This window comes from Camelina sativa, chromosome 15 (assembly GCF_030686135.1).
Source record: "Camelina sativa cultivar CO46 ecotype springtype chromosome 15, ASM3068613v1".
NCBI lineage: Eukaryota > Viridiplantae > Streptophyta > Magnoliopsida > Brassicales > Brassicaceae > Camelina > Camelina sativa.
In genome coordinates, this window is record NC_141894.1 from 14548200 (window position 1) to 14567106 (window position 18907).

The 18907-nt window shown below is 32.7% G+C and overlaps 4 protein-coding genes across 5 annotated transcripts; 1 reads left to right on the forward strand and 3 right to left on the reverse strand.

Annotated features, from left to right (window-relative positions):
• Positions 1–2100: 2100 nt before the first annotated feature.
• Positions 2101–4729, reverse strand: LOC104746853 (protein DETOXIFICATION 19-like). The gene is made up of 7 exons (XM_010468394.3): positions 4292–4729; positions 3505–4049; positions 3252–3338; positions 3094–3150; positions 2767–3005; positions 2559–2677; positions 2101–2478 (listed from the first exon to the last, which is right to left on the reverse strand). Exons 1-7 carry the CDS (start codon positions 4568–4570, stop codon positions 2374–2376), a joined length of 1431 nt encoding a protein of 476 aa, XP_010466696.2. The 5' UTR covers positions 4571–4729; the 3' UTR covers positions 2101–2373.
• A 2031-nt stretch (positions 4730–6760) lies between these two features.
• LOC104746857 (protein DETOXIFICATION 19) lies at positions 6761–9675 on the reverse strand. The gene is made up of 7 exons (XM_010468399.3): positions 8883–9675; positions 8015–8559; positions 7784–7870; positions 7642–7698; positions 7315–7553; positions 7112–7230; positions 6761–7026 (listed from the first exon to the last, which is right to left on the reverse strand). The coding sequence occupies exons 1-7, from the start codon at positions 9162–9164 to the stop codon at positions 6922–6924; spliced, it is 1434 nt and encodes a 477-aa protein (XP_010466701.1). The 5' UTR covers positions 9165–9675; the 3' UTR covers positions 6761–6921.
• A 426-nt stretch (positions 9676–10101) lies between these two features.
• LOC104746858 (endo-1,3;1,4-beta-D-glucanase) lies at positions 10102–11895 on the reverse strand. Of its 2 annotated transcripts, none has more exons than XM_010468401.3 (7): positions 11631–11895; positions 11520–11541; positions 11184–11310; positions 10970–11060; positions 10788–10877; positions 10593–10693; positions 10102–10454 (listed from the first exon to the last, which is right to left on the reverse strand). In XM_010468401.3, the coding sequence occupies exons 1-7, from the start codon at positions 11782–11784 to the stop codon at positions 10314–10316; spliced, it is 726 nt and encodes a 241-aa protein (XP_010466703.1). In that variant the 5' UTR covers positions 11785–11895; the 3' UTR covers positions 10102–10313. The 2 variants fall into 2 exon arrangements, with proteins under 2 accessions (XP_010466703.1, XP_010466702.1); XM_010468400.3 differs by having other exon boundaries at positions 11493–11541; positions 11631–11879.
• Positions 11896–12423: 528 nt separating this feature from the next.
• On the forward strand, positions 12424–15277 carry LOC104746859 (ribonucleoside-diphosphate reductase small chain A). The gene is made up of 9 exons (XM_010468402.3): positions 12424–12840; positions 13103–13263; positions 13383–13431; positions 13816–13942; positions 14061–14126; positions 14239–14355; positions 14468–14630; positions 14726–14796; positions 14898–15277. Exons 1-9 carry the CDS (start codon positions 12672–12674, stop codon positions 15010–15012), a joined length of 1038 nt encoding a protein of 345 aa, XP_010466704.1. The 5' UTR covers positions 12424–12671; the 3' UTR covers positions 15013–15277.
• The last annotated feature ends 3630 nt before the right edge of the window (positions 15278–18907 follow it).

Genomic DNA, 18907 nt, shown 5'->3' on the forward strand with positions numbered 1-18907 from the left:
CACGACCAGACTTATCTTATAGTGTTGGAGTATTGAGCAGATACATGCAAGATCCCAAAGAATCACACGGAGCGGCATTGAAGCAGGTCTTAAGGTACCTACATGGAACAGTTTCTCTTGGTCTCTTCTACACGAAATCGGTTGAGAAAGGCTTGGTAGGATATAGTGACAGTTCGCACAATGTTGACATAGACGATGGGAAGAGTACAATTGGGCATATATTCTACCTAGAAGGCTGTCCATTCACTTAGTGTTCACAAAAGCAAGAAACAGTAGCGTTATCATCTTGTGAGGCTGAATTCATGGCTGCTACAGAAGCTGCCAAACAAGCAATTTGGCTCCAAGATCTTCAAAGTGAAGTTGTTGGAGAGTCAAGCAAGAAGGTGATCATACGGGTCGATAATAAATCTGCGATTGCACTCACCAAGAATCCAGTCTTCCATAGACGTAGCAAACACATTCATACTAGATATCATTTTATAAGAGAATGTGTTGAAAATGAGCAAGTGGAGGTTGAACATGTTTCTGGTAATGAGCAGAAGGCAGATATTCTAACTAAGGCGCTTGGAAGAATCAAATTCAAAGAGATGAGAGATCTCATTGGAGTTCAAGATGTGGGAGATGATAACTTCAAGCTTAGGGGGGACAATGTTGTAATCTTGAAGTAAATTGGGGCTCAAGCTAAGTATATTTAGGAGCAATCTAAATATACGTATCTTAAGAGAATAGGAAGTTATCGAGTTATGTTAAACTTCCATTTGTGTAATTGTTTCTATTTCTATGAGTCTTGAGGAAAAGCATATATACCGAGTTATGGTATTGCTTTAGGTTGTAAGATTTTGAGCTATTTTTATTTTGAGAGAGAGAGATCAATAAAAAAAGATATTTCTTTAAGAGTTCTTGTGTATTCAATAGAGACCAAATCATTAGGACATCTCTTACATTGAAGAACGTTTTCCAAACTCAAAAAAGGTATGGACAGTTTCAACAAATCGACTTCTGGTGGATGATTCACGTTGAACCTAATGGTCCAACCGTGTTTCACTCTTGGGAATATCTTCCACAAAAATCTTTACCTGAAACATATGACTTCAATCGCAATTAAAAAGATATGAAAACTGTCTACTTGAAAATTCAGAAGCTAGAGAAACAGTTCACCAAGAATACACATCAGCTACGAGAAATGGCGTATTTGTTACTTTGTTAGGAATGAAAATATTGATTTGGTTAATAAAATAGAGCAAAGTGAAGTAACCTGAGGTTTAGAAGCTATAATATCTTTGCATTGCCTCATAAGTTCTGGAGGGGATTGATATACATAGGGTGCTGTAAATATTGAGCAATGTACTTCTACAGCAGTTTGATTCCTCCTCTTTAGCAAGTTCTAGTTTCCTTACATTTACAAAAAATTTCAGTTTTCTCGATGGATCTTGTTAGACTTCCACAGAGCACATAAAAAATTGTTGTTATAGATATCTTTTTTTGAATAACGGTTATAGATATCTCCTAAAGTGGTTTTGATGACTCAGGCAGTTCAATGAATTTGTGTTACCGATCATATTACCACAAGGGTCCTAATAATCAGAACATAACTCATCTGAAACAGTGTTTGAGGGACACGGATCTATAACATTAATTATTTTCGGTATAATATCACACGTAAACATGTTCTCATCATAAGTTCATAACTTAAAAAGTTCATGCCTGCCTGCACGAATCCATATATAGCTATTCACATATTCATGTACGGGTAATTAATATGGTGTGTTTGAGACGCAAGGAACAGTAAGTTGTAGTCTTGTAGATGTACCCATACACATGTTATGATCAGCTCATTCTGCATGAACTGTTTCTTGAACCGCAAATTCACAACGTAAATTAATTAATTATATTATTCTTTGATTATGCAAAAATGCCATGTGACGAGTTTAAAATAGTGTATTAATGTAAGAAAATTCTAAGAGCACCTCCATTAAAAGTATCTACATTAGATAACTTTATTTAATGATACTACTAAATAAATAAATAAAAAGAATGAGAGGGAGATAATGTTTTAATTTGAGAATATATAGTCTCTACTTAGTGAATCCTTTAAATGTGTTTTATTGTGAATGCTTTTTTATTTTAAGATTTGAAATTTAAATAAACAACTAAATTGTATTAAAATATTTATGCGACAGATTCATCCTTCGTGTTTCAAGCTGCAGCTCACATCATTTGGCACGAACGTAATCAAAGACGGCATAGCAAAAGGAAAAAAATTAGATAGTTTGGTCCCCAACAGACTAAGCACACTCAACAACTCGGTACCTCCAAATTTGAAGACGGTTTGCTAATTCACCGATTTGATATAGAAAAAGTGGAACTCGAGTTTCAGACCATAGCAGAGTACAGCTTTGTCCACTTCCGGAAAATTGTCATAAGCAAGAGACATGATGATTGGCAGAATATCCCACATATGAGACCAATCCACAAACCCTGTTTTCATTACAATTTAGAGTCAAACATAATATTAATAAACAAACTTTACCAATTTCATAAGAGAGTCAAGCATTTACCTTGGCATATAACTTCAGTTTGAAACCACAAAAGGCTGCAATTGGCATTCCAATTAAGTAGAATGTTCCCAAATTTATAACCGTGACTACATTCTGCCATCCACATCCTCTTGCAACTCCTATATAAATAACATAAATACTTAAAATAAAATTTGCCGTGCTTGATTATTTGAAAAAGAGAGAAACAAGATTTCTTTGATCTTTTTACCTGATAGAACACCTTGGATCGAATCAAGGGTTATAGAAGCAGCAAGGAAAAACCTCAATGATGCAAACTCATCTTTTATTACAAGGCTATTGCTGAACAAACCAACCCAACCATCATGACCTACAAGTATGGCAATCACTACTCCCAGAGCAAGAACTAAAGACAATTTTACGGACACAGAAGTCGCTTTCTTTGCGCCTTTTACATTTCCAGCTCCAAGTTCGTTGGACACACGCGTACTGCAACATGATCAACTTTTACATTTCCCAAACAATATTTCTACAAGATGATGTATACATTTGAAACTATCTGATAAGACGAGCAAACCTTGCAGCTGCGCTAAGTCCATATGTTAACATGTAGCTAATAGATTCCGTGTTGACGCTGAATTTATAAAAATACAGTAAGCTACTTTGATGTAATATTAAGAAAAGAAAAAGAAAAAAAAACGTTAACTAAATAGAACAACAACAAAAAACAATTACCATATAGCTACCAAAGAAGTATTGATTTCCGGATTTGGCATCACTCCTGCCATGAACACAAGAATCTCGAACGCCCAATATTCCAAACTGTTGCACACAAATCACAATATAGTCCTTTAAGCTTCAACGAGCGTAGGAACTGTTTTTATTTTTCTTTTTGTCAGCAACATTTACTATTTGGTTTGACCCCGGATGTGATAATGACGTTAAGTACGTAACACAAACCAGCTAAATATAAATGGTCAACACTTACCATACCATAGCAGCAGAAGGGATACTTAATGTCAAGTTTATTACGAGGTAACGGAATGATTCCAACGAGATACCAGTCCATGTTTCCTTAAACTTTTCTGAACAGATCACATAAGTTCCAAGAGATAGGAAAGCTATCCACAATGAAATAGATGTCGCTATTGGAGCACCGAGGAATCCGAGGCCAGAATAATAAACCAGAACATATGCAGTACCAATATTAATCACCAAGGGAACAAACGAGAAGATGACTAGGGGAGAAATGATGGATTGTGTTTGGCAAAATCTTAGAATATTTTGTAAGAACCCGTAAGCGAGCAAACCAGGAGCTTGGTACTTCATATAGAGTGCAGCTTGTTTTGAGATGCTAGTATCTTGTCTAAGAAGTCCGAAGATCGATTCTGTGAAAAACCAGAATATGGTGATGAGGATTGTGAAGACTAATGAGACGATGCAAGATGATTGTAGATGAATCCCCAACATTCTATAGTTTTTTGCACCAAAGCCTTGTCCACACAACGTCTCAAGTGCTCCACTTAACCCTGTCTGAAAACCAAGAAACATAATACCATCGGCCATATGTTCTTGAAGATATGATCTTCTTTTTTTATGTTCTTCAAGATTTCGTTTTAAGGAAGAACAAAAAAAAAGAGAGAAAAACTTATCTATTATTCATTCTAGATAAATCTAGGGTTTGATTCATGATTTTAACTATAAAGAATTAGCAATAAAAGGTCATAAAACATTTTTTAATGTGGAATAAATGATTTCAGAGAAATGGATGGTACCATGAAGGCAAAACCGGAGACGGTGGCCCAAGAATTGGCAAGGGTGGCCCCGGCAAGCTCAAGTTGGCCGAGGTGAGAAGCGAACATCACAGAAGTCATAGGAATACAATAGTAGAAAAGATTGGTTAATATCATTGGCAGAGAGTAAATAATTTGAGCCTTTGCTTCTTCCACGTCGATCAGTTTTTCAACCCAAGATGATGATCTTCTCCTTCCTCTTTCATTTTCCCCACCTTCATGGTCATTCAACAACGGAGAGCTCGTCGTTGGATCAGCCATTGAATCTTCTTGTTGGAAGGAGTTTGGGATTTGGTTTAAGAGTTTGAAGATGAGAATTGTGAATTGGCAAGGTGAAGAATATAAAAAAAGAGAGATAGACTCAGAAACAGTTCATTAAATATAAACACATGTCCACTCTCTTTTCCCACTCTCATTTCTACCTTTTATTGCCATATTAATTATAAATACATTTCAACTGTTTGTCCAAAAAAAAAAAAGACATTTCATTTATGTTAAAATGGTACATGTAGCACATGCGCATTTAACACATGTTAAAACAATTTCCAAATCTAAAGGAAAAAAAAATTGAATGCATTGAATCCATATAACTAAATTCCTTATTAAAAATATATATTATTCATCTCTTGAAAACTAATATTAAAATTATTTCTTCTTTTTAAAACTAATATTTCAGATCATACTATTAACTGTTTTAGAAAATAAAGCATACATATAATTGAAAGCTTTACCTATGGTGTTTTTTAATGAACTTTTATTTTATTTTAGTTAATCAATGAAAATCCTCTATATAATAAAACGGAATTACACAACTTTTTTTTGTAGACTATATAATTTTTATAAGTTGGTTACAAAATACGTTATATATTAAATATAGGTTGATTACGAAAAAAAGTTATAAATTAATTGGTCAATATGTGAGATACATAAAACACTTAAGAATATCCCCAAAAAATCCTTTTAAAGAGAATATTCCAAAATAAAATCTTTAGTAATCAATATATTGTTACAAAATATATAATGTTAGGCATAAAAATCTACTGTTAGGCGTAAACAGGAATAAAATTTTGGGAATTTATTACACTTAATCGTAATTTCTGAAATCTTATTGTGTTGTTGAAAATAAAGCCTTACCTAAGCACGGTTCATATTAAAAAAAACTTTCGCCAAACATGTTCAAAAATTAAAATGAAACAAACAACAAACGTAACCATTTCTCATACATAAAATTACAAAGTTAACAATATAAAACTTACTTTGAAGCCATCATATTTAGCATATGATTTTATTGCATAATTTTTTATCTAAAAAAACTTTTAAAAATAATCATATAAATTATATTTTATTCTAAAATTATATTATAAATAAAAAGAATTTTAACACATGCTCTATCACGGGTCCTAATCTAGTATTATATCAATTTGATGGTAGCTTTACTAGCTTATAATGAAAAGCTATATACGTAACGTTTATACTTATAAATTAGAGTATTCGAATCAAATACATAATTATCTTTATATAAAAAATTAGTTCTATATTATATATTAAAATTTTCTAAAAAAGCATTGTATAATTTAATTAGATTTTGACTATACTATTCACATTTTTTTTTCTGTGATCAGTGGCGGATCTAAAAAAAATTTCAGAGGAGTCAAAATATTAAATAAATTTTTAATTTGTTCCAAAATATTAATATTATTTAAATTTCTTTAATAAATTGTAAGAGTTTAACGTTTTATATTTAAAATAAAAAATCGAACAGTGTAAAAAGACTAGATTTAAAACAAAAAAAAAAACAAAAAACAAAAAAAAAAAGAAAAAAAAACTGAAAGAAACCAAATATTATGAACAAAAATCAAGTAAAAATGTAGTAAGTAAGACTCGAACCCATGTTGAGAATGGATTTGAGAGGGTCAATGAAGAGAACTTTAACCAATTATGCCGAAAAATCCAATTGGAATAAGCTTACAAATGTTTTTAACTATTTAACCGGGGTCATCTGACCTCTTTCCTCTTCACGTGGATCTGCAATTGTCTATGATTAAAAACGGGGTTCTTATAATCAACTGTTACAGAATTGGGGTAAACAGTTTTTTTTTTTAACCCAAAATTTTAAGAGAAGTTGTACCTAAAAGAAAAATAATACGAGACATATATTGAGCTATTAATATTATTGAAAATATTTGAGGGCTGTTACCTAACTCTTGGAACACTTTTGAATATTGTTTGATGATTTCATTTGAGGGCTGTTTTTTTTTGGTTGTTTTTAGAAATATATTTTTTCAAAGTAAAGTTGATAAATTTTCTATTTATTTAAATTTAATATAAAAGAGCTGAATGATTTGGCTATCTTGTCTATTTGAAGAGAATTATTTTAAAACGTTGATTTTGATAGTGCACAAATGCCATGTGACCAGCTTAATCACGTTCACGTAAAAAGTAACAAAGATAAGTTATAGCTTGGCGTTTAGAAAAAAAATCATAAGTTATCTGGTCCACAATGACAGTCTTCTCCCAATGATAAATCGAATTTTTTTACTCAAAAATATTTTATTCCATATTGCTTATTAAAAGAAATGTGCCTCCCTAGAAAAATCGGAACTAGTGGTTTTTCAGACCGTAGCATCAGTCAGCTTTGTCCACTTCCGGAAAATTGTCATGAGCAAGAGAGATGAGGATTGGCAAAATATCCCACATATCATACCAATCCACAAACCCTGTTTTCACCAAAAAGTAATGAGTCAAGCATAATAACATATGAGAACAAACTTTACAAATTTCATAAGAGAGTCAAGCATTTACCTTGGCATATAATTCCAATTTGAAACCACAAAAGGCAGCAATAGGCATTCCAATTAAGTAGAATGTTCCCAAATTGATAACCGTGACTACATTCTGCCATCCACATCCTCTTGCAACTCCTATAAATAATTAAAATAAACGAGTTAAATTAACCGTGTGTTTGATTATTAGAGAAAAAAAAAAGATTTCTTGGATCTTTTTACCTGATAGAACACCTTGGATCGAATCAAGAGTTATAGAAGCAGCAAGGAAAAACCTCATTGATGCAAACTCCTCTTTAATCACAAGGCTATTGCTATAAAAGCCAACCCATACATCATGACCTACAAGTATGGCAATCACTACGCCGAGAGCAAGAACTAAAGACAACTTAACGGACACAGAAGTCGCTTTCTTTGCGCCTTCTATATTTCCAGCTCCAAGTTCGTTGGACACACGGGTACTGCAACATTATCAAGTGTTACATTTCCAAAACAATATTTCTACAAGATTATGTATACATTTGAAAGTATCTGATAAGATGAGCAAACCTTGCAGCTGCGCTAAGTCCATATGTTAACATGTAGCTAATCGATTCCGTGGTGACGCTGAATTTATTTAATAACACTACACATAGTGAGCTACTTTGATCGTAATATTAATTAACTAATAAATAGTGATATAAAAAGTTACCATATAGCTACCAAAGAAGTATTGATTTCCGGATTTGGCATCACTCCTGCCATGAACACAAGAATCTCGAACGCCCAATATTCCAAACTGTTGCACACAATATAATCTCTTAAGCTTTAACAAACCTAAAAAAAAATTCAACAACATATACTATTTGGTGTGACCCCGGATATTATAATTACATTAACGTACACAAGCCACTAGGCTAAATATAACGGTTAACAAACTTACCATACCATAGCAGCGGAAGGGATACTTAATGTCAAGTTTATTACGACGTAACGGAATGATTCCAACGAGTATCCAGTCCATGTTTCCTTAAAATTTTCTGAACAGATCACATAAATTCCGAGAGCTAGGAATGCTACCCACGTTGAAATAGATGTAGCTATTGGAGCACCAATGAATCCAAACCCAGCAACATATACCAGAACATATGCGATACCAACATTAACCACCAAGGGAATAAACGAGAGGATGACTAGTGGAGTAATGATGGATTGTGTTTGGCAAAATCTCAGAATATTTTGTAAGAACCCGAAAGCCACCAAACCGGGGGTTAGGTACTTCATATAGAGTGCAGCTTGTTTTGAGATGCTAGGATCTTGTCTGAGAAACACAAAAATCGATTCTGTGTAAAACCAGAATATGGTGATGAGGATGGAGAAGACCAATGAGACAATGCAAGATGATTGTAGATGAATCCCCAACATCCTGTAGTTTTTTGCACCGAAGCCTTGTCCACACAATGTCTCAAGTGCTCCACTTAATCCTATCTTTAAACCAAGAAACATTATGTCATAAACAAATATATGTACGTTATACCATTGGCCATATATGTTCTTGAAAATATATATATTCGAAAACTTTTGAGAGGCACAAAAAAAAAAAGAGAGAGTCAAAGCTCCTAAACTTATCTAGACGCCTTAATAACAAATGAAAAAAAAAAAAAAAAGTATTCTACAGTACTTTTGGGATTAGTCTAAGTTTTGATTCATAATTTTAAGAATTAAAAGGTTATAAAAAACTTTGTGGAATAAATAATAAAGTTATGTGGAATGAATCTATATAGCCATAAGGAATAAAGAAATGATGGTACCATGAAGGCATAACCAGAGACGGTGGCGAAAGAATTGGCAAGGGTGGCACCGGCGAGCTCGAGTTGGCCGAGGTGAGAAGAAAACATCACAGAGGTTAAAGGGATACAATAGTAGAAAAGATTGGTGAATATCATTGGCAGAGAGTAAATAATTTGAGCCTTTGTTTCTTCCACGTCGACCAGTTTTTCAACCCAAGTTGTTGTTCTTCTACTTACTCTATCATCTCCTTCACCTTCATGGTACTCATCCAACAACGGAGAGAGCGTCGTGGGATCAGCCATTGGATTTGGTTAAGAGTTTGAAGATGAGAACTGTGTATTGGCTAGGTGAAGAATGGAAAAGAAAATAAGAGAGATAAACAAGACATGGACGCAGAAACATGACACTAAAATCTAATAATTAATTTTATTTATTTATTTTTAAATATTTTCCGTCTAATTAAAAAAAAAAAAGTTCATGAAACAAAAGAACAGAGCATGACAGCTCGAAAAACAGAGCACAATTACTCATAACAGAAAAATAAAATATGATTTAGACAATAAAAAACAGAACGTGCTCCATGCTTTAGACTTGAAAATTAGTAATATTTAGAAGAAGAAGAAGAAGAGAAAACAACTTCTTTTGACAATAAATAACAAAAACTTATAATAGATCAATCATCAAATCAACAAAAAAAAAAATATTATATAATAGTATTTATTAATTTATTGCGTATTACTTATGGAGGTTTTACTTGACCGTGTGTCTCCTCCTTGAAGTAGATAATCGATTGATCAAGTTTCCACCTCACACATATGCCTCGTTTATTTCGTTGATCACTTTATCTGATCTGCTCACTATGGGTTTTGGAAGATAGTTTATTTCCAAAAGTTTACCTGACTCACAGGACCCAATTTGGTCAATTATAGTCAGATCAATGTTACTCTTCTTCTTGTCTTTTTTTTCTCAACCATGGATACTCATCATCAACTAGAAAACAACTAAGAAAGATGATTAATCTTAAATATCACACTACAATAATCCATATTTATAAAATGTGTTTATTTTTTAATCATTCAATAGAAGCTGGTGAACCTAACAACTCTTTTCCTAGGCATTAGTTGAAAAGTGACCATTTTGTCAACTAGCTAGAGCTAATTGATCAATCATAGATAAAACCCAAATAGTATAATTCCAATTTAGCAAGATTTAATTAATATAGTTTTCTTTTTAATGCAGTTGACTTTAATTGGGTGCTGTCATTATTTTAATACAAATACAACTAGCTCATACTGATGTTTCTGAGAATGAAACATTTTGAGAAAACACTAGCCATGAACATACCAAAGCAACGTAAAGAAGATACAACTAGCTATATATATATCATTTGTAAAGATTAAAGAGTAACAGACATGATTTTCGGTCTCCTCTGGTTATGTTCTCTCACTTGGTCACTTGACATGGTTGGTGAGCCAAGCGAGCATGTCTTTGTGAGCTTCCTCTGCAGCTTCAACTTCTGATGGATCATTTTCATTATACCTAACAGTCCAACCGTGTTTGACACTTGGAAATATCTTCACAAAACTCTTCACCTGAAACATTTCACTTAATGAAATATTATTTACTTGAAGATATCTACCTTCAAAAACACATCAAACTAGTAATGGTGTTTTTGTAAGTACTAATGAAAATATTAATTTGCATAAAGAAATAGAGCTAAGCAAAGGTACCTCAGGTTTAGAAGCTAAAACATCTTCGAATTGTCTCACAAGTTCTGGAGGAGATACTTGGTCCAGTTCAGCTCCTAATACAGCAATTGGAATGTTGACCCCTGCTTCCATTATGTATTGATTAGAGTCATAATCACAATAAATAAAAGGGAACTAGCTAACTAATGATCAGAACATATTAAAAGATGTAGTTACCCTTGATATCATCCACCGTAACACGAGAAGGATGTAATAAAACAGTAGCGTCAACAAGCTTCTGCTTTGCTAGTTCCACCGCAACTTTTGCTGAGATTAATAAACACACAACATGAAAGATAAAGCCATGTATTCGCTCATTTTCCATGGACCATGTTGGGAACAAGGAAAACCAAACTCACCACCCCAACAAAACCCTGCTGCTCCTATACTAGTTATTCCTTTGTTCTTCAAGGCCTCCACTATTGGCTTTGACTCCTCAAACCCTTTCTCCTAGGAAAATCCAATGGACTTGTTTCAGATACAACGGCACAAAAACAGGGTAAATTACTATCTTGATCTTAGCTTTGCAATATTGTGGATTGAACACTTGATAAAGGAAGAGAAAGTACTAACTTGTCCATGATCTTTTATCCATATAGGAAGCGGTCGATCTTGATTCTCGGGATTATAAGGATCACCATGGAAGAAATCAGGAACCACGGCATAGAATCCAGCTTCAGCAACCTTGTCAGCAAGTTTCCTATATCACAGTAAGAGCAAAAAAAACCAAGACAAGTTACAACAACAATGAACTTAAGCACTGAGCTAGAGACACTAACACGAATATGTACAAACAGCAAATGATACAAACTGTAACTCATTCAAACAAAGACTCTTAAAAACTTTCAAATCCAGTAAAAAAGGAATTCACGCTTAACCAACAAGCTGATCAAGTAAAGATTCTGGAACCTCAGGTTTGGAGTTTCATATCCTGCCGTAAAAAAAAAAAAATTTATAGATTTCTCAAATACAGAGAGATTTCTCAAACTCGTTAGAAAGGTGAAAATTTAAGGCTTTTACCGAAAACATGAGAGACAAGAAGAACAGCAAGCTTTGAATGAGTAGAACCAGAGACGTAAGTGTCGAGGTTTCCGAGTTTCTCGACATGACCCGACCCGCTATTTGGATCCAGATTAGGTGGGTTTTCGGTGCACTGATGATGATGACCCGACATCTTTCTTCGCCGAACTAAAAAGACAAGAACTCTTCCTCCTCCTCTGTCCCGTTTTGGGACCTCTGTTTTCAACGGAACACCCACGTAATACGTACGTGTGCGTAATCTAATCTTCCTACCTACAAACACCCACGTGCGTTAAATAAAAAATAATAGTACTAATATTGAAAAATAGTAGTGATTTTCTGATTTGCGACAAAAATAATATTGGCATATTAACTTTTCCAATGTTATATCACCATATATGTTTATATTTATTATTTACTGTCATGTAGTATTTCAGAATAAATTTGCTAAACAGGTTTTAAATTTCTAATTTATCAAAATGATTTTTTTCTTTTTGGTTTAGACATTTGCTATGTGATTAGGTTTATAGGTTAATTCTAATCAGTCAAATGTAAATCTCATAGTCAATCAAGAGATTTAACTTACAAAAAAAAAAAACTATTTTCTCTACTAATGAGAAATAATATCATTACTAGATTGTATTGAATATATTGAATTGTATTCCAACACCGTATAAAATCTAAAAATGTTTTGTTAGTAAAATAGTGGACAAGTTCTTATTTACGTGGCTTCCACTGATTATCCTTTTTTTTGTTTTTGTTTTTGTTTTTGTTTTTGTGTGGTTAACAAGATAAGTATTTTTTTTTTCATTATTCAACCGTTGCCTTGAAAATCACGTCGGAAGATCACGAGGAGGCGTATAGACAAAACCATTTTTTTTTTTGTTTTTTTTTGTTTTGTCGGTTTCCAAGGGTTTTTGTTTAGGGTTTTCGATTTTATTTTGTTCCCATCTATCTACAGTATACCTAATCCTCTGTTTCTCCACATATCGAGAGATAGAAAATAAAAAGAACCCTTGAAATTGAGAGAGGAGTTAGTTAATGATAATGGGTTCGTTGAAGGATAGTCAAAGAAGAGAAACGGAGGAAGAAGATGAAGAATCGAAAGAGCCGCTTTTGATGGCGCAGAACCAGAGGTTTACTATGTTTCCCATTAGGTACAAATCGATTTGGGAGATGTATAAGAAGGCTGAGGCTAGTTTCTGGACTGGTTCGTTTTGTTCTCTCTATTCCTTGACTTCGGATTGTACTTATTATATAAATTAAGTCTTCGACTTTGTGTTATAGGATTGTAATATTTTGCGTTACTTGGTAATAAAATAGATGTGGTGGATGGAGTGTATTACATTGATTATGTTTTGTGCTTCTAAATTTTGATTCAGAGGATGTGAATTTGACATTTTTATGTGTGTGGTAGAGTGTTCTGTTTTCTGCTTATATCATTAGCAATTCTGGTTGTGAATGGATTGTAGCTGAAGAGGTTGATCTTTCGACTGATGTGCAACAATGGGAAGCCTTGTCGGTATCGGAGAAACACTTTATTACTCATGTTCTGGCGTTTTTCGCTGCATCAGATGGGATTGTTTTGGAGAATTTGGCTGCTAGATTCTTGAATGATGTCCAAGTTCCTGAGGTGAGTTGAGTGTAGAAAAATCCTTCCTTTAAAGATTAATTTTGCGCTTCTTGTTTGATAATCTTGAAGCCAACACCTGCTGTTTGATTTTGAGACAGTAAATTCTCTGAATTTTTCAGGCTCGCGCTTTCTATGGGTTTCAAATTGCCATGGAGAACATTCATTCGGGTATGGCTTTGTTAGTGAAAACGTTTTAAGTGCTACTCTAGATTTTTTTTGTATAAACCTGCATAATCTTAAACGTTTTTAGTTTTGGTCCCTAAGGGAAAGACCAAATCGAGACTCTAAACAGATAAAATCTATATAGGAATCACTACGTTGTAAGATTCCATTTACTATTAGCTTAGGTCATTGTGAATGAACATAAACATCTTAGGATCAAGCCATCAGACTTGTAAACCAGTAACCAAGAGGAGCTTGAAGCTTGAAGGGTTTTGTTTTTATTCTAATTTTAACTGAATATTCTTCAATAGGACTATGATCTTGTTAATTTCTTTCTTTGTCTACCATTTAAGACTGATTCGAGATATATTTGCGTATGACATACATCAGAGATGTACAGCTTACTTCTGGAGACTTATATAAAGGATCCAAAGGAGAAGGATAGATTGTTCAATGCTATTGAGACCATTCCTTGTATTTCCAAGAAGGCACAATGGTGTTTAGATTGGATTCAAAGGTACCCATTTGTTGTTTGAGTTAGTATGGACAGACTTAATATTCTCTATTTGGTTGAAGAGACACATTTTCTTGTGCCTAATTGTAATATTTGACTGTGTACCAACCATTGTCTGCAGTCCTATGTCATTTGCTGTGAGACTGGTTGCGTTTGCATGTGTAGAAGGAATATTCTTCTCAGGAAGGTATGTTTCTTTAGTTGTTGCATAACATCCTTGGAATTGGAATCATTGGCATAGAGAACATATCGTATATATGTCAGCTCTCGTGTATAAGCATTCATGTGTGTTTGGGCAGCTTCTGTGCCATCTTCTGGCTTAAGAAGAGGGGTCTTATGCCTGGTTTGACCTTCTCAAACGAGCTTATATCGAGAGACGAGGGACTACACTGTGACTTTGCTTGTCTCTTGTACAGGTAAAACCCAATGTGTCACTATAAGGCAAAATGTTGCAAACTCTGTCTCAAATTCCACTGCTTCGTGAACAATAGGTTTGTATCCATTTACTGATTATCATACTTTGTGCAGTTTGATGCAAAAGCAGCTTCCGTTGGAGAAAGTTTATCAGATTGTTCATGAGGCAGTAGAAATCGAGACAGAGTTTGTCTGCAAGGCTCTTCCATGTGATCTGATCGGAATGAACTCAAACCTCATGAGTCAGTACATACAATTTGTTGCAGACCGTCTTCTGGTAAAGGAAATCAAATGTTTTCAGCATTTTGAAACATGAATTAGATTTTTCATCTAACCCATGGATTTGTCTTTTTCTTGTTTTTTTTTTTGTAGGTTACATTGGGGTGTGAAAGGAGATACAAAGCAGAAAACCCATTTGACTGGATGGAGTTCATATCTCTGCAGTAAGTAGTCGATATATCACTAGTTTTGATTTGCCAAGATAGCTTCAAGAACGGTCTTCTCTTCATTGATTGTTTTTGTACGTTTGTGATAAAATTTGCAGAGGGAAGACAAACTTCTTTGAGAAGAGAGTGGGAGAGTATCAGAAGGCATCGGTTATGTCGAACCTCCAAAATGGAAGTAAGAACTACGAATTCACAACTGAGGAGGACTTTTGAATGAATCAGCCATTGAAATCTGGAAGGGCTCATCAAGTTAGATTATTTATGGAGTCACTCTCATTCTTTGTAGCCCAAAACCAGAGTAGTAGTAGTAATAGAAGAGGCCATATATTCACATTTAGTTACATATGTTTTGGCTTCACATAGCAATGGATGTTTTTTTTTGTTTTTGGTGCACCATCACTTGTGTCTTCTCTACTGTGTAATATTAGCAATTACCATGTTAGTTAATCTTAATCATATAGTACTAGTTTCTTATAAATATCTGAATTAAAGAAATGATAAAAATAGTCGCAATCAGCAAGTTATGACTTTAAACGCAAGAAGCCAACCATACGTGTCTAGTTAAACATGTGATATGAAAGAAATTAATAATATAGTTAAATTAACGTAGCAGCACCAACAACTCTTTAAGCTAAAAAAAAACACACTCCATCCAATTCGTTGGAGAAACATGAAATTTAATAATATATGGTGCGGCTCAGCTGTACTTTTGAGTAACTCCACAAACTCATTGACATCATTTTAAACCTCCCACTTGACCAAACTTTTTCTTCTTTGAGTTTTTGTTTATCATTGTTTATTACCTCATAGATCCAAAAAAAATAACCCAAATATTTTGGATTTAATTAATAGAAATTGTCAGACTGATTGAAAATAACGGATAAAGCTGTGATCAGATATCATTTTTGCATAGAAAAAATATAATTGATATATTCGAATTTATAATTATAATATTAGGTTTTTCGGTTTATAATTACCGCTTTGAATATATAATTGTATTTTTGAATATCCATTTTCTTTTCGGTTTAAATGGGATTTGATTCCAATTTTTTAGGTATACTCTATAAATTTAGGATTCGTTCGAGTATTTTATTTGTTCTGATTCGGTTCAATTCTCGTTTATTAGATCGATACGATTCTTCGATTTCGGTTAGTAGGCCACTGGCCAGGCTTAAGCACGACCAAGAAACAACAAAAAAAAAATACAGTATGTAAATCGACTATCCAAATTACTCATACTCGACCATATTTGCTAGTTGCTACCACCGGAACTTAATCTAGACGTTTTTTGGTCCAACTAACTTTTCATATATTACCGTAAAAAAACCAAAACGTAAAAAAGAAATGTATTATAACGTACAGATTAGCAATGGATATAACTTGGATGATGGGGACAAGTACAAAGAAAAAATGATGGATTTGGTGTGAAGATAAAGAAGGTGCGCAGTCAAAATCTGAAACCACAAACGTTGTCGTTTTCAGACAACTGGACTGAGAAACAAATGACTTGCGCCACTAAGTGAAATAGTGTTTGTGTTCACCAACCAATATATGATTCTTACTTGAAGGAGACATCAACCAAACTGCAACTTAAAATTTAACAGAATAAAAAGGGACTTTTTGTTTTGGGTTCGATCTCTTCTCCACTTATGTTTTTTACGTAACGGTTTTAATTGGAGACTTGCCTAATTGATATATGAATCATGTTAATATCGTGTTTTGTTTTTGGCCAACATGTTATTTGAATTATGATTTAGTAAGCTGTCATTTCTTGATCAAAACCTTGATTAGCATCTTTCTAGCTAGAAGTCTTTAAATCATTAATTATAAGAATGATTTAAGATGTAGATCATTTCATTTGTTCAACTTGAAAAGTTCACTGTTGTTCCTTCCGCAACAATTCTCATTCTATAGAACATGTAATATTAAACTTTTACAACAAGCATACATACGCATCCAAATCTTTAATAATATTATTTGCAAATTCATTTTTTTTTTTGTGAATCGTGAAACCAAATATATATAATTGTAGTTTGTGGATCAGAGAATTTTCGAACGCAATAAACAAAACTTTGCACTATCAGTGTATATAGATGATAAAATATCACAAAAGCTAGATACATGCTACATACATCTCAATTCGAGATGTCCATTGATTAAAGCGAACGGTACGACTTTTATTTTCGACTAGAAACTGGTGATGGACCATCCTCAACCTCCACTAGCATCATCTCCACCTACTCCTAACCACTAAAACCAATTATCATTTCACCTTTTCCTCTTAATATTATCCTATTTTGCATTTATTTGATTATATATACAATTGTTTTAGGTGATATATAGAAAAAAAAAAGGAAAATACTACAATTTCATGTCTATTTTTTGAAAAATATTGTGTAAATTCTACACAAGACTCATGTTCCTACTAATTTTTTATTTTATTTTTATATATAAATGATGGCGCACTACAACTAATTTATGGTAGTTAGTGTGGTTATTAAAAAATAATGACATATAAGTATGAAATTAATTGGCCAACCTCTTCACTAAATTTCGTCGTCCTATGTAAGTAGTTCTTTGAGAATTCCAATTTAAACACACCATGTTTTGGATCTTGCCTCATTTGTTTATAGACTAAAGAGAATGTAAAAGCTGGATTCATGTGGGTCATCCATCATTTAATCGTGTTCTTCAATTCACCAACTTCGTAGGTTCCGCATCTTTTGTACTTTCTATCTAGTTTTAATTTTGCCATATCCAAAAATAATAATATAGTAGAAGTAGATAGAGTCAGTGACACCTTTTTATAAAGTTTTATGTATATGCATGGTATCACAAGAAATTTTTACTATTTCTATTCATCGGCCAATTCTCGTAAAACTGTTGATCAAAATGCATTTTATTCAGAGCAATTCTTCAAAATATCACACTTTCAATTTTATTTTTTAAAATACCATAAATTTTTTTATTTTCAAAAAATAATACAAACAAAAAAGTTGATTTATAAAAAGTATAGACTTCTTTTTTTGGGGTCTGGTTGACTATTTTAGTTTTGAGATATACTTCCTCTATTTCACAAAGAATGTCATTTAAAAAAAAATATTTGTTTCACAAAGATAATCATTATATATTTCCAATGTGTTTTTAATGCTAAATATTCTAATTTACCCCTAAACCCAAAACTCATTTCATTGAATTTAAATCATTAACCACTTATTAAATAGGGAAAATATGTATAATTCAAACTTTTCTTAGGCCATGAATGGATGCTATTTTTTTAATTAGTTTTTGGATTTATTTTAAATTTTTAAATTTCAAATTTTGTTTTTAGATTTTGCCATTAGTTCTTTTTATGAAAAATCTCAAAAAAATGGTTTCTAGTTTTTGAGAAAAATTAATGTAAAAAAGCAAAAAACAGATTTCCTAAATTGTAGGATAACTAAAAATCTAGAAAATGGAAGACTATGGAAAAATAGTTTCCCTAAATTTTAAGAAAACCAAAATCTTAAAATCTTGATTGGTACAAAAATGAATTTTTGAAAAACAAAAACCAAAATCTCTATCAAAATCTACAAAACATTCAAGGCCTTAATTTGTGTAAAATGTGTCAGAATTACACTTTTCATGAAATAAAGAAAGTACTAGTTTTTAGGGAGTCATGTCTAGCGTTTAGGAAATGAGATTTCATTTTGATATCGGAACTAAATGTTTAGGATCTAGGGTTCAATTTTGATTGTTGAAAGTTTAGTTCTAGTTTTGTATGGAAAAAAAAAATAATTGTATTTAAAAAATAAAACTATTTATGATATTTTTGGTAAAATATTTATTTTAGTAGTAGTTATGAAAGTACTGATTTATTTCTATATAGAAAACAACCAATTCAAACATCAGTACTTTATTTCAAATATATTTGTAACCAATCCTATTTTTTTTTTGTTAATTTTGTTAACCCATCTTTATCAGTTTAGAATTAGAAATGTGTGATTATATCATGCGTTGAAAACTAGGATCTACAGAACATGGTAATGTTTTTTTCTTGGCAAGAAATGGTAATGTTTACCCATTAGACTTATAACCAAAGCTGGAATATTTGACTAAAATGGAATTC

Coding starts and splice junctions, on each gene's coding strand:
- LOC104746853 (XM_010468394.3), bottom strand. CDS start 4,570: ATGGCTGATCCAACGACGAGCTCTCCGTTGTTGAATGACCATGAAGGT. Junction 3,339..3,504: donor CCTTCTGCTGCTATGGTATG/GTAAGTGTTGAC, acceptor TGTGTGCAACAG/TTTGGAATATTGGGCGTTCG. Junction 3,006..3,093: donor GGACTTAGCGCAGCTGCAAG/GTTTGCTCGTCT, acceptor ATCATGTTGCAG/TACGCGTGTGTCCAACGAAC.
- LOC104746857 (XM_010468399.3), bottom strand. CDS start 9,164: ATGGCTGATCCCACGACGCTCTCTCCGTTGTTGGATGAGTACCATGAA. Junction 7,554..7,641: donor GGACTTAGCGCAGCTGCAAG/GTTTGCTCATCT, acceptor ATAATGTTGCAG/TACCCGTGTGTCCAACGAAC. Junction 7,231..7,314: donor GATCCAAGGTGTTCTATCAG/GTAAAAAGATCC, acceptor AATTATTTATAG/GAGTTGCAAGAGGATGTGGA.
- LOC104746858 (XM_010468400.3), bottom strand. CDS start 11,784: ATGTCGGGTCATCATCATCAGTGCACCGAAAACCCACCTAATCTGGAT. Junction 11,542..11,630: donor TCTTGTCTCTCATGTTTTCG/GTAAAAGCCTTA, acceptor TTTTTACGGCAG/GATATGAAACTCCAAACCTG. Junction 10,455..10,592: donor TTTTAGCTTCTAAACCTGAG/GTACCTTTGCTT, acceptor GAAATGTTTCAG/GTGAAGAGTTTTGTGAAGAT.
- LOC104746859 (XM_010468402.3), top strand. CDS start 12,672: ATGATAATGGGTTCGTTGAAGGATAGTCAAAGAAGAGAAACGGAGGAA. Junction 13,943..14,060: donor TGTTTAGATTGGATTCAAAG/GTACCCATTTGT, acceptor CATTGTCTGCAG/TCCTATGTCATTTGCTGTGA. Junction 14,356..14,467: donor TTTGCTTGTCTCTTGTACAG/GTAAAACCCAAT, acceptor TACTTTGTGCAG/TTTGATGCAAAAGCAGCTTC.